A 15,183-nucleotide genomic window follows, 5' to 3' on the forward strand; every position below is an offset into this window, starting at 1 on the left:
ATGGGCTAATCAAATTAATAGCTCAATTATTCTATGGAATCGTATCATGACAAATCAAAAGTGAGTAAAAAACATGAATTAATCTATAAAAATTTGATGAGCGTATTACCATAAAATTGAGTTTAAATATAGTAGCAGTGGTGATAGATGCAATATGATAATAACATTAACATCGTATTTTTAATCCAAAAATATTTTTAAATTTAAATAAATTAGATGCTTGGAACATGCGATCATGCATGACATAATGTTGTTAACAAGGATCAGGACGCTATTCCAAATATTGCTAGCGAGGTTCGTGTGAAAACGCCTTCGACCACTGGGACTTGGCTGCTAAGAGCCGTCCTCCTTGAACGGCAATCCTACTTTTCTTGGATCACTGGTACAAGGAACGCATCCCGCGTATCTGAGGCGTTCTGGAGGCGATTCCCGTCCGGAAGTTGGGTTTTACGGCCAATTCCTCTCTAACGCCTCGGATTTGGGGGGTGATTCCTGAGCGGCGATTTCTTTTGGGTGGAGTCCCTGGTTGAGATTGATGGGAAGGAAGATGTTCTGTTGAGGACCGGCGAACAGATCGTATTGCTTGCTTCCGCGACTTGATGTTCGTTGGTCTCGCCATCGGACGTTGGATTTGCAAAGGTAACCGATGAAGTATCAAACTTGTAGTCCTTGGTTTTAGGTTGTTGATCCGTTATGTGGTTTGACTAAGACTACATGGGATTAGACCGAGGGTTGAGTTTCTGCTGGCCCTCCAGATCCAGTAGTTTTAATTAAACTGCCTTTATCTGATGTCTTTATCTTGCAACTAATGCAATTGATATGCTTCCTTTTGATCCAGACTAAAAGAAGGTCAGGGCTTTCAATTTAAGAAGGCAAATTAAGATAGGACAGATGTTGAGAACTCAAACGTGGGCTTAGATGAGATGAGGGATGTTTGCGAAATTGATGAACCTATTGAAGGCCTGCTGGCGGCCATCATCACACAAATATGCCCACACAGGCTCTGATGTGGTTGGTTGGCAGGATGGGCTTCTCTGGTACAAGGACGGCGGGCAGCATGTTTACGGTGAGTTCTCCATGGCTGTGGTACAAGCTAACAACTTGCTTGAAGACCAGAGCCAGATCGAGTCAGGACCTTTGAGCTCACTTGAATTTGGACCATACGGGACTTTTGTTGGGGTTTATGATGGGCATGGTGGTCCAGAGACTTCCCGTTATGTCAATGATCATATCTTCCAGCACCTAAAGAGTAAGTTCTTAACTTGCATTACTCAATATCATTTTTAAACATTAATTATTGCTCAATTAATTGGTACTTCAGTCTTGCTTGGACAGGAAAATATGTTGCTCGTTTAGAAGATAGTTATATCGCCATCATATGGATTTATTATATGAATTTTTGTTGAAAACCTTGTATACAATTTTATGGCGATTAAATGGGTAGTTAGTTTCCTCAATTCCCAAGCAAGCTCTTATCTGGATTTACATAGAGGGTAACCAATGTTGTATTGTCTGTCAAGTAACTCAGTTGCAACTAGCTTTATCTGCTGTCTAGGATTGTTATAATGATGCCAAGAACTAATTATATGAATAACGAAATTGTTTCTTTTTCAGTTGGGTTATGCTGCTTCTTGGAAGTCGCTAATCCATTTTTTCTTCTTCTTGCATTATGTTTTAAGTCATGAATATCTAATGCATCATATCTCAATTCTCTTCTCCTACCATCTATTAGAATCTTATTCTGATTTGCTGCTAGTTCTCAAGTTATTGTAATGCAGATGTATGCATGCATTTCAGTGGCATCATTTAATATCTTTAATATAGTTTGTACTTTGTAGTTATCAGGACCTATTTGATTGAAGTGGTTGTGTTGGCAGGATTTGCAACAGAGCAGCAGTTGATGTCGGCTGATGTAATACGAAAGGCATACCAAGCAACTGAGGAGGGATTTACCTCCCTGGTGACCAAACAATGGCCTGTAAAACCTCAGATTGCAGCTGTCGGCACGTGTTGTCTGGTTGGTGTAATCTGTGGTGGTATGCTACATATAGCTAATCTTGGGGACTCCCGTGTTGTTTTAGGGCGAGTTGTCAAAGCAACCGGAGAAGTTTTGGCTGTGCAATTGTCAGTTGAGCACAACGTAGGAATTGAGTCTGTGCGACGAGAGTTGCAGTCAATGCATCCCGATGATAAACAAATTGTTGTTATGAAGCATAATGTTTTGCGTGTGAAGGGCCTAATCCAGGTGCATATCATATTTGTGTGTGTATATATATGCATATGCCATCTGTGGGTTTAATTTTCATACATAAGATAAATTATTTTCTTAAACATTACTTACTATCTATATATTCTTCACCCAAATTTTCACAAGAATATATATGATCAGTATAAGGGGACTTATTGGACACTTTAGTTGCGCTATGTGCGTGCAACCTACCAAGCATTACTTTGGTAAAAAACACACTTGGATTTTTCTCAATGGTCACTCCATGTGGCAATTTAGTTAGTTTTGCTTAGAGATTAAGTACATAAACATGTTAAGTAAGACAGTTTTCATGTTTCTCTGCCTAAGCTATGTTTCCATGAGAAAGGAATTAAGTGGAAACATGTGTTGTTACTTGTTAGGTGGTAGAGTCATAAATGCAATTCATATCTTCAAATTGAACTACATGAAAAATAAGCTATTATGAAAACATGGAAAAAATTGTATTTAAGGTCAAAATATATTAATTAAACAACTGAAATTTTAAATTTAAACACTATGCACAATAACATTGACTTTCTTAATAAGAATTTCAAAGCTCACTATTGCTTTGATCATTTCAGAGCTTAAAAATGTACAAAGAGAGTAAGCCACTAAGAATGCTCATTAGTAATATAAGTAATTCTGGTATTTCTTATGTATCCTTCTTGTGAATTGTGATATTAAATTTTATTCAGAACCAATGGAGAGATGCATAACGATTGAAAATTTGAATTCATATCATTGTTATGGCTGGCTGACCCTCCCCAAATCTTGCTTTGGGCGGAAGCCTTGTGGATGGGGTTTTTCCTTGTTTTAAGATAATATTTATATAGTATTGTCATCAGACTTTAATTCCATCATGGACTTAGAGGCAAATGTCTTGGTGATGAATTTTACATACAGGATTAGTATTTTTTTGCCATCATGTTTTACAATATTTTTTGCCATGTTTTTTCTAGAACTCCATATTATTCTTTTGACATCTGATATAATATGATATTGCATACGTTTTGCAGTCTTTGTTGCTAAAAGTTTTCTTCTACTCTTATTCCAAACTGATTATCTCAGTCCCTCTGCAACCACCTACTGGTGTTTGATTGAGCTTTTAGATTATTGGAGCTGCAGCATTTTATGTGGCATTGAGTTTGAACCATAATCTTATGATCTTATCTATATTTCCGGACATCATTTGCATTTTCTTTTATTGTGGGAGAGAGTGCTTTTCTTCTGACCGAAGAGTTCAGTATGAAGGATAACTTATCAAGTTACTCAAAAAGCTTTTCCATTTTATCATTTTTTTTCTCATTTAAATGATTATAAAGGTTCCATCAATAGTTATGTCAGAGAAAATCTTATGCAGGTAGTAAGCTAATCTTTAAGAGTCAGGGGAGCCAACTGGAAAAATCTCCATGTGTTCACACACCATCTTTAAAATAAAGCTTAAAGAAGAAAAATTTTTGGCCTTTTTTTTTTACTTCCATGTACAAACACTTTCACATAGCTTTGAAGAATTTGTGGATTTTATATCCTTCTTTAAATAATATGCTGACTGAAAATTTGAATCACCCTATCATTCACAGAAGTTGTTCGCTGATGCAACTTAAAGCATCCTTTGACTAAAGACAGCCATGAAAATACTGTAGAAAATGTTACGGAGTCACTTTCTTTTGGGACCTTTATTCAAGATGTTTGATTAGCATGGATTTACTTACATGTAATCTAGGACATCATAAAAAAAATACCCGGTTGCACTTATTTTAGCAGTTTTCAATACTGATTTTCTACTTCTATGAAGGGCATTATTCCTAGTGGAACTAAATTATCCTAGTCAAGTTTGCCTCTATCTAGTTCTGGTTATGCATTGCCACTTTACGGAGGCTTTTTCTGTTGGTTTAAGCTTGAGATAGAATAGTGTGATGAATAACTTTAACCTGCTTAGATGTGACAAATGATGTCAAAAAGCCTAATTATTCTAGGGTTTTATCTTTCAGTAGGATATAGGGAATTTATGTGGTAGAATGAAAGAATAACTGACTAATTTATACTTAGATAGCTGGCATAAGTCTTCTCAAGTTCTTGAGTATTGTAAGTAATAATGTTCAATTTATATGTTAGTGTTGCATTTAACAAGCACTTTGTTATTTTAGAAGAATTCTCCCTGACCTATCAACTAGAATAATTTTTTCCAATTAAAATATAAAAATCATCCAGGCATAGCCTCTGTAGGTTTCTATGCCTTAAATCCTAAGCAGAGTCGGTTTCTATTTGTACTAAATGGTGAAAATATCTTAAGAAATCCCTAAACTATCAAGTAAAAGTATCTAGGTTGATCTGTAGCAATTTAATGCTTCCTTTCAGTTACCTTGGTTGCACCTCTGGATGAGCCCATGATATAATCTGATTTCAAAGTCTATCCTAGAAGCCTCAGCAGGCCCCTAGATCAACCCAGAAAAATCTCAGCAGCTGCTTAAAATTTCAGCTTACAAGAAATTGATGTTGGAACTTCAGATTGTACCTGATCGACCTGTTCAACTTTCTTCAGAAGCTCTTTGACAGCTGGAAAGCACACCAAAGGGTGTATCACTTGAATATCTTATAGCCCCAAAGCTACATCATGGCCAGAGATCATTTCTTTTGCTGGATCAATACTATGGCTTCAACTGTTGATGATAATCAAGGGCAGTTGATGAAGACATATGCAGCAAATTTCTGACTTACCCAGATATTCCAAAAGTCTTCCACAAGTTGTGACGGTGAATGACAAGTTGAAAAAGATTTTGTTGGGTTCAAATTTCATCGAGTGAAGTGATTCCAAGATCTAAATGTTTTCTGGTCCCTACTGCGATAGAACACATCATGACGATTTTTTTCACCAACTTGTAGGCCCTAATTTGCAGCATTTTATTTTGCTTTAGCATGCATGAAGAAAAAGAAGGATGCAAGCTTAAAGATGTCAAAATACAGTTTGATCCTGGACACCTGGATATAGTGGATCCAAGTGAGTGAAAACATTTGCATTTTGGTCTAATCTCAGACCACTTGCATCTTTCTGGGGCTCAGCCAGGGTCTATTTGGTCCTAGGTCAGCCTTCCCAACAATGACAAGGGCACAACACAGGGCTGACATAGCTTGGTTTGGCCTTTGATAGCTTGGTGCAGCCTACAGCATGTCAGTCCAGCAGATTCTGCTCAAAGCACTCTAGTCCAGCTCTCTATGAGGCCTGTCGAGCTTGGGAGTGGGGTTTACAGCTCAATCCTAGTCAACTTACAGAAGGAAAGGACTTCATCATGTATTCTCATCCACTCTGTGTGATAGCAGGTCTAGAGTTTACTTAGTAATTTTCAAACATGTGTATGGTTCATTTAATCAGCTATTGTGGAGAGCCTTTGGTATCCAAGTTTGAGTCTTCTTGGTGGCTAAGAGTCCTAATATGTTTGTAATATAACTGATCCTGTGTGTTCAACCTTCATTTATGATTTTATATTTAGCTGTTTTTCAATTTCTTTTGTTTCTTCATTCTGATCAAGAATACATGACTATTGCAGATCTCCAGGTCAATTGGTGATGTGTACCTAAAGAAGGCAGAATTTAATCGTGAACCATTGCATGTGAAATTTAGACTTCGTGAACCTTTCAAGAAGCCTATACTGAGCTCAGTGCCATCAATTACTGTGCAACCACTACAACCTCAAGATCAGTTCCTTATATTTGCATCTGATGGCCTTTGGGAGCATCTTAATAATCAAGAAGCTGTTAATATTGTTCAAAAGAATTCTCACAGTGTGAGTTCTATATTCAATTCTTCGCATGTGGTATCGATAATTATGGTTTTGATTTCACAAAATTGTCTCATACTTTGTTGATCTGATCTTTGAATCCATATCTTTCCTAATTTCCAACTGGTATTGAGTACTCATTTTATAGTATGGGAGCATATGACAAACATGACATTTGCAATAAATAGCAAACAAAATAGTAGCATCTCTGTTCCATAGTGGTAGCCTTTTTTCTTTCCTTTTTTTCCTTTTTTGCTGCCTTTTCCTCCTTTTCTTTCACTCACCTCTCTATTCTTTCTTCTTTTGAGGTCATTAAATGGCATAAACTTGGCCAATTGCTACTGAATTCAGTCAGTTTTAGTTGATTTTGACCAAATTTTTGGTTATATAGCTAGAAATTGATCAAAACTACATTGGTCTTTATTAAACTTGATAGGAATTGGGCTTATACTATTGAAATAAGATGATTTCACAACCTGTATGTGGGAGGAATAAACAGACTGCTATAGCCTTAGCAACAACATTAAAACCCTGTGCCACTTCCGTCACCAGAGCACCTCTCTTTTAGGGGCTTGGGCAATCTATTAAGCAGTTGAATTTTCCAAAGTAAAGCAAAAGTCATCGTCTGAATTGGCTCTTCTTTGTGCAAGTGTTTTCAATGCATAGCTACTCTTGGGGACTCCAAATTTGGTATGGCTTTCTTTCACTTGGGAGTATGTTACTATATAGTGGTACAAATAATACTCAGGATAGGCGAAGTACATACATGGAGATGATTTTTGGAGACCTTGATGGTTAAATTTGGAGTGAATTATAGTATCAAGCTTCATAATTGATTGAGATGGGAATTGTAACAAAATGTCAGGATGAATTTGTGAGAATTGGTATTTGGTACCATGATTCCAGGTATCTCATAGATTATCGATAGCCTAAAAGATTGTAGGCATACTGAGGTATCAACAGTCAATCTGTCTACTGCTTGCCACTTTTGCTGTGGCCAAAGTTGTAGAATAACATCTTTCCCACTAGGAGGCCTTGCATACCCGAAGAACAAAGGTTAGCGGATCTCACACTAACCTGATGAATCTATATTAACTATTTCTTTTGCAAACAACACTAGCCCATTAACAAAGGGGGTATCCTCTGCTTTAGGTGAAAGCCAGTTAGTATGCTGATCTTGGCTGAGAAGAAGGGCTTTGCTTGGAATTGGCTTTGCCACTAAAGAAAATATAATGAAGTTTCCTACAAGCGATGTGACGAATCTGAGTTCTGCTGGCCCTGAAATTTTCAGCTTCTCTGTATGATTGCTCTCTGCAATACTAATCGACACTGATTAGACCAATAACTTCATCACATTTAAGCTCATTTAGAAATTGAAGTTTGATATGGAGCCAATTATATTCTTCATTGTCTTGAAGATCAGAAGCGAAGCAACCAATATCCTTTAGAGGTTCAAGGCAATAGAATGATGCTGATGTCTATTGCATTCCACTTATAGGAGTTGTCATCATCATGTCGTGGATGGTTGATCAGTTTAGAGATGTACATGGGAGTTCCAAAACATGATGAAGTTCAATCACCAAGGCAAGTCAATCTCAAAATTGAAGGCATGGGGGCTTTTACAATAATGGAGATGACTATCATTACTTGCTTGATTATGTGAGTCAGGTGTTGTTTGAGATCTCCATTCTTTGTCGTCACCATGTCAGGCCACATTCGCACATGACACAAAGTTAGGGATTATGATATACATCGAGAGGGTAGTAGTCACGTGGACCCATATTACTACAAAAATGCGGAAATGGCTTGGGTTTTATAAATGAATTTGGTTAATTTAAAAGTGTGTTCCATCATCAGTCATGTTTAGCATATTGTAACTAGGGTTGGCCTTTAGTAGCCCTATAAAGTATAAATAAGTCTACCGAAACTCTTGTATATATTTCGTGGCTATTTTACAGTATAGTTTTTAGCAATAAAATATTTTAATAACTTCAACTAATCTTCTCATACAGGCCTTTCTCTATCTCCAAATAGAGAAACATCAGTTAGTAGTGGCTACTCTACACTTGACATCACATATGTAACACATGGAACTGAGAACCATGCCTATTTCAGATGCAGGATGCATGTGATTCTATGAAATGCTTATAGCTAATAGTTTAGAAATGACTGAAATTGCAAAATTCTTTTACAAATTTGACTCAAAGCTTCTCGTAGACACCACAACCAGGATGCCTTTATGCATGTATATCTGATCAAAATGTTTAAAGATTGTCAGATGGATACCCAACACATTGACACATCTGAAAGTGGGGTTTGACGTTTGGTAACAATGTCTACAATGTATTGTTTACCATGAGTACTGGTTAGCAGTTTATTTCTATTGATTTAGATAATTGATTGTGGTACTTTTAATTATTGAATCGTCCATTGGACAAAAGTTCTATTAACATGCCTTTCAGTATAGCACATTGTTTGTATTTGTAGATAGTTGGGTCTGATTAATTCAAATCAATTAAACCTGCAGGGAAGTGCTCGAAGGCTTGTAAAAGCTGCCCTTCAAGAAGCAGCCAAGAAACGGGAAATGAGGTACTCTGATCTCAAGAAGATTGATCGTGGAGTACGTCGGCATTTCCACGATGACATAACTGTTATCGTCGTGTTCCTTGACTCCAATCTTGTTAGCAGAGCCAACTCACTCAGGGGCCCCTCTCTGTCAGTGAGAGGGGGTGGTATTAATGTGCCACACAAATCTCTTGCTCCTTGTACAACTCCAACTGAGGTCTGAGCCTCCCCGATGGATTCATCTCGGTTCATTAATCATATGTACTAAATTAAACCAGACCAACCTCCATGATCGAGCTCTCGATTACATAAGCAGAGATTAACTTCAGCAGATAATATGTCTGTCTTAACCTACGACATTGTACTATTTCTTACACACAGGATCATTACCCTAGCAGTATGCTTATTTCAGGCATCAGCAGTGGACCTCCAGCGCAATGGCATCACTCTGAATAATTTCCTTATCATGGACCTCATGCCTTTTCTTTGATCCACTTGGTCTTCAGAATATGCCAGAACAGGGCCTTTCCTGGTGATCGAACTCCTTGATGTTGTCACTAACCAATAACTGCTAGCAGAGCAGAATCTCGAGTAACTTATCGTTCATCCATCAGGACGGATCTGAGGTGTCCAGTGAGGTGATTTCTTACTGCACACATGGATTGGTTATATGTCATGAGAAACAGTAGGTGCATGTGTTGTATGAACTGCAGCTGAATTGTTTTTCATCTATATATAAGAAAAAACATGGGGAGGTGATATGAACAAGTAAAGAACCATGTATTTCAAGTGTTCCTGTGTTTACATATAAACTAACTATGCTATCATTCTTCATATAGCTTGGAAACCTTATGGTAGGAGGAATCTCTTGAGTGCCCACCTTCATTCTAGTGCTAGACTAAGAATTGATTTGCACTACTAGTGTTATGTTTCATTTTTAATGGCAGCAAAAGTTTCATATAGAAATAGTTGAGATTTTATGTTGTTGTTATACTATTATGTTTCATTAAATTTATCTTTTATTTGTTCAATCATTTAAGCTTACAATATATTTATGTGAATCAATCCTATAATTGCCTGCCAACTCACGAAATCACCTCTTGCCAAGTTCCTACAGAAGCATGAGTTCTAATACATCCTCTTTTCGATACCATCAATCGAGGTCATCAAGCATCATCACTTGATGCTTGACGAGGATGCCATTTGTAGTACGTGAAGGCAACAGTCTTGGGTCAAAATAGCATCATCATCCTGCAGAAATAGGTGCCTTAATCGATCATTAATAAAAGATAAATTCTCTCTTAATCTTTGAGTGTTTTCTCTTAGTTCTCTACAGTGACCCATTAATGTCATTTAGGGCAAGGTAGAAGGTGCCAAGACGTTTTGTCTGCAGCAACAAAGTCTCAAGAGGTTGCAATTTTCACAGGAACTAAAGATCAAAAGATGCAGTTTAAGACCACGGTAAGATACCTGCTCTTTAGCAGAGGCAAAGATCTCAACAAGCACCAATCACCGAATGAAAGAGAGATCACCCTGTTGGACTCGAAGATAGAAATCACATCAACTTGTTTGCTGTACTGAGAAGAGAAATGGAAGCATGAAAGACAAAATTGAGAGAAACGACAAAGAGTGAACTGATTGATAATCCTGGCAAGTGAGACAACAGACCGAATTAACAAGGAATACAACACATTGGAGATAACATTAATTACATAGCATAAATATCATTGCTAACTGAACAGTGGAAACCCCCTTGTAGTGTCTGTGTATAGCTATCTCTTTACAAAAGAAAGAGCAGATATTGAAGCAAGATATGCAAGTTGACTTACATGATTTTGGGTATTGCTAAAACAATCTTCTAAAACTTCCTATTAAGCATTTTAACTTGTCTAATTCAAATTGAGGCTCATGATCTTGAAAAGAGTTGGCTTTGTTCCAGCAGTTAATTTGGGGAACAAGATTTTTGTATCCACTAGGTAATTGACTTTGTCCCAACTCCTGTTGTTTTCATGGCCAATTGTTGAAATGGGTATAGTAGTCCATGTCATTATCGTCGATATCAATGTCATCATCGCCGTCACCAAAGCTGACATCATCATCATCATCACTGTCATGATCATCATCATTGTCATCATCGTCGTCGTCATTATCACAGTCATATTCATCATCATAGTCGAATTCAGAATCCAACCGATTTGTCATCAGAAACTTCCCATGAAAAAAAAAAGTGACATTAGATGTTTGTGAGAAAGCAACAGTAATATTGTGTAACTGAAAAAGGAAGTGCACTTGCGAATAGAAAAGTAATAAAAATCTTTTCTGAGCAGATATGTTACTCTGTTCCTAAACTAATAATAAATAGAATAGCATGGAAATGATGCCTCATTAGGGATGAAAATTGCCAAAACCTAAAATGACTTTTTAGCATTCAAGTCTATGTCATGTATTCTAAATAAATAACCTTGGTTGTTTCAAATTTCAATAAGGTGATTTTGAATGTTCTTGAGACCAAGTCGCATCAAATCCAATATATTTATGATCCTAAGATTCGGAGTGGTTAAGGATAACTGAGAACACAAGTCAGCTTAAGCAGACACAAAGTACTAGGATATTCATGATACGTACCTCATCCAGATTTATGGTTTGGGCAGGTTCCTTTGTGTTAGGAACCCAGATTTTTATGTCATTTTCCATTCCACTACTTGCAATCATGGTGGTATAAGGGTGAGATTCAATACAATTCACCACATACTTGTCTCCTTCCATTGCACGCAAGAGTTCCCCATCTTTCTTCCTCCAAATAAATATGCGTCCACAATCAGACCCACTAACCACATACTCACAATTAGGCCCAAAGAAGCTGACACCCTTTACTGTGTTTCTGTTGCGGTGCCCTTTGTAGACCCTGAGTCCAGGCCTCACATTTGTATCAATAGGAGATAGAGATGTTGCATCTACATCAGACTTATCATCTGAATCACTATCCAACTCTAAGAATGCAGCAACAGGATTTGAGCCCAGACCTTGATCCTTCGGAAACAGATAGATGAACTCGTTGATATAAGATGCTAGCAGCTCACTGGTGTCTGAGTATGCCAAGCCTGTTATGCCTTCTGTATGATCAATCAGATGTGGAGGACAGAAGCAATCATATGGATAACCGTAATTTGTTGACCCATCCCATTTATACTTGCGAATGTCATAAACACGAGCATAGTCATCAGCTCCAGCAACTGCAAAAAAGTTGGGATTTCTTGGATCTATCGCAATAGCATTTAGATTAACAAGTGACATATAAGCTATGCTGCTTGTAAAAGATCTGCATATGAAGAGCTTTGTTGAACTTTTGGATCTCAGGTCGAACTAGGAGGAAGAAACTGTGTCAGGAACATGCAAGATGGCATATTGGTAAAAGTTGCAAACAAGAAGAGACCAATTGAAAACTCACGTGCCGAACCAGGCCATCTTCACCGCAGCTAAAAAAAACATGAGGACTTCCAGGCTCGATAGCCACCTTATGGACCGCACCATCATGTTCAGCTAGCAATTTTACAGCTACTTGTCCACCTTCACGTAACTGGGCAAGTCTCACCTGATGACATTAATTAAGGCCAAAGAGATATTATATCTGCAAATAAAAAAGAGAACATTAAAGAGGGAACAACACTAAAAGAAAGCAACTTATGAAAGCATATACCTCTCCATCAGCAGCAGATGTAACAATAGTCCGGTCGCTAGAGTAAGGCATGAAGCGTGCTTGGAAAACATTGTTTTTGTGGCCAGAGTTGAATGAAATCCTAACAGTTCCAACAGCCCAATCCCATAGTATTACTGTTCTATCATCTGATCCTGATACAAGAATGTTCCCATCTGCGTTTAAGCTCACAGTATTCACACAACCTTCATGCTTGTTTAGCTTTCTGTCAATTCCCAAACGCAAAACAAGAACCTGTCAACAAAAAGGTTTAATTTTTTTTTGAAAATCTAGAATATCACAAGCAATATGCATAATATTTCAATCAAATTCAGCCATGAAACTAAAGAAGCTTAAACTTTTTAAAAAAAATGAAGGTTCCAGAAGAAATTGGAGCAGCTATGCTACTACATATGATCTTTCCTCTACTTTTCCTAAATTTTGCTGAATTCTCCAACTGTAGTGCTACTTCTATTACCCATATAATTCACCAATTCAAGCCCTGTGTCATTTTCTGCCATTTTTATGTTTAAACAATAGTCTCTATAATATCTTTGTCAAATTGATTCCCTGATATATGGACAGAAGACAGAAAAACCCAGAAGTGTTGCAAATCTTGCATGAGTCTACGGAGACGAGATTAGAAAAAGCATAGAATGCAAGTAAATTCATCCTGCACCTCCCATGCAAACTATCAGTGAAAGATCATAAGCACCTCCTTTACGTTCCATACACACAAAAAATACAAATCGAGACACACCCACTAGATCTCTACCAGAGTGATCATCTTGCACCACTACTTACAAGTACCACCATCAACTTATAGTACTTCCTGCTAAGAATTCAAATTTCAGTGCATTACCAGTATCGGGCAGTGTCCAGACAAGTATATTACCGAGTACATATATACTACTGGTCGGTTCCAATTGAAACCAGTCAAACCACTACAAGTAGAGAGGAACATATACACCAGGAAGTGATAAGGCAAAGGAGTACAACAGCAGCAACAGCAGGGAGGAGGAGGCCACTTCAAGGAGGAGGTTGAGGAAGCCGATGGGGAGTAGGTGGAGGAAGCAAAGGAGAATGATGCACCGACATGGATAATGGAAAGATAAATGACAACTAAAAAAGTCATGGCAGGACTACCTAGCTAATAAAAAATGGCCTGAACTAGAGCTTCAAACTGAGAAACAAAAAAAAGAGCAAGATTCGATTACAACAGCTACTACAATAAAAAAAGGTATGGAAGGAAAAAGGTTTTTGCAAAACCTAACATGGCAATTGAGGGACTATTAGCTTATGTCCTTGAATATGTTAGGAGGCATGGCAAAAAAACCAAGCAAATGGTCATAAAAAAAAGAAAAAAGCAAGTCGCTTCCAAGGTGGACAAACCGACTGCACAGGATTCCCATCAATTGCAGGGTTCTAGAAACATCAATGTACTGCCTAAGGAGGTTGTTCTCACAACACGAACCCTGAGTCTCTATATCGCAAAGGAAAAACATTACCATGAAACTAAGGTGCACCCTAGTTCCCTTTGATATACTGTAGTCAAACTTTAGCATGGCTTTCAAGTCACATCTTGTAAAATCAATGCATACAGGTCATATTCCAGACATATATTGGTTTTCGGTTCAAGTTCAAGTTCAACATTTAAATCTCTCTCTCTCTCTCTCTCTCTCTCTCTCTCTCTCTCTCTCTCTCTCTCTCTCCAAAGAGATGCAAAATCCTCCCTTTTCTCCATTAATATTGCATCTATTTTCTAAACGGTATACTGCCATTTTAAGAGTTTGAAACACAAAGCTAAACCTATAACTTCAACCTTTATCAGCTTCAAGCTAATTAGAAATTAGGCCAAGAATACTGCAATAGCCTTCAAACGTCAAGGTTGTCGTAAACAGAGGACCAACACACCGCTTAAATTTCAACTATATTGGAGTCACTTGGTTGTCATGTAAACTTTGTTCTAGTGTACCTTCACAATTTTCCTCAATGAAGAATAGTTCCTTCATAAATAATGAAGAGAGCCTATCCGCTGTCCATACTCTGATCAATAAACTGGCCACTTGTAAAAGTTACGAGAAGTTTTCTCACCCGAAAAATGAATCTACAAGTTCACATAAAACCTTATGATGAAAGGATCAGTTGTGCTGAAACCGATTAAACAATTGAGAGTAGGGTTCCAAGATGAAGTAATGATCAAAGCTTCAATTGAAATACCCTACAAAATGGAACTATTGAACACAACCAAACCAATAGGGACGCACCTCGGAAGCCCCAGCGCGATGGGCAAAAGTTCTCGGCGAGAGGAACCCAACCTCGCGCTGGCATAGGAGAATCCCACTGCTGCAGCTCCTCTTCCGCTTGCCCGAGGTAGCCATCCTGAACCCTCAAACGCGATTCTCGAGTAAAAAACTCCCCACAGGTGGTCTTCCTTCGCGAAACTATCACCGCCTCGCGTCCGACAACAGCGAGGAGGGGAGGGGAGGGGGGCAAGAGACGCGATGCGAAGGCGATGGAGGACTACCCAAAGATCTCGCCACGGAACGAAACGACGGCGAGGTATTACATAGCGACGAGGATGACGACGCGGTGCGGTGTCGATGGTGCGCTCCGCTCGATCTATCACACCACGCGTATCTCTTCACCTGCGGTGCACGTGCAGAGTCCATTTAATAAGAGTTTTCTCTCGCAACATAAAAAAGCTGCAATTTTCTAATAACTCCTTATTTTGTTCATTTTATGCATCAGCCGATCAACGCCTCCTTTTATACATTTCCATCGGCTCATTTGTTGCCGATGCGAACCGCTCCACTCGATCTACCCCCAATTGCAAACGATTCGAAGCCGCCGCCCGTCTCCTCTCCCCGTGCCCTAATCCTTCTCCGTGCACCGCCTCT

The 15,183-nt window shown here is 38.3% G+C and overlaps 2 protein-coding genes across 2 annotated transcripts; one reads left to right on the plus strand and one right to left on the minus strand.

The window, feature by feature from the left end:
• The first annotated feature begins 271 nt into the window (after positions 1–271).
• Positions 272–9,378, plus strand: LOC135632552 (probable protein phosphatase 2C 60). Its single transcript, XM_065141165.1, has 6 exons — positions 272–639; positions 839–1,249; positions 1,878–2,245; positions 5,794–6,030; positions 8,552–8,806; positions 9,002–9,378. The coding sequence occupies exons 2-6, from the start codon at positions 931–933 to the stop codon at positions 9,077–9,079; spliced, it is 1,257 nt and encodes a 418-aa protein (XP_064997237.1). The 5' UTR covers positions 272–639; positions 839–930; the 3' UTR covers positions 9,080–9,378.
• An 821-nt stretch (positions 9,379–10,199) lies between these two features.
• Positions 10,200–15,179, minus strand: LOC135632531 (uncharacterized). The gene is made up of 6 exons (XM_065141147.1): positions 15,058–15,179; positions 14,551–14,931; positions 12,287–12,538; positions 12,038–12,181; positions 11,215–11,952; positions 10,200–10,797 (listed from the first exon to the last, which is right to left on the minus strand). The coding sequence occupies exons 2-6, from the start codon at positions 14,662–14,664 to the stop codon at positions 10,597–10,599; spliced, it is 1,449 nt and encodes a 482-aa protein (XP_064997219.1). The 5' UTR covers positions 14,665–14,931; positions 15,058–15,179; the 3' UTR covers positions 10,200–10,596.
• Between the last annotated feature and the right edge of the window lie 4 nt (positions 15,180–15,183).

This window comes from Musa acuminata, chromosome BXJ1-3 (genome assembly GCF_036884655.1).
Source record: "Musa acuminata AAA Group cultivar baxijiao chromosome BXJ1-3, Cavendish_Baxijiao_AAA, whole genome shotgun sequence".
Taxonomy (NCBI): Eukaryota; Viridiplantae; Streptophyta; class Magnoliopsida; order Zingiberales; family Musaceae; genus Musa; species Musa acuminata.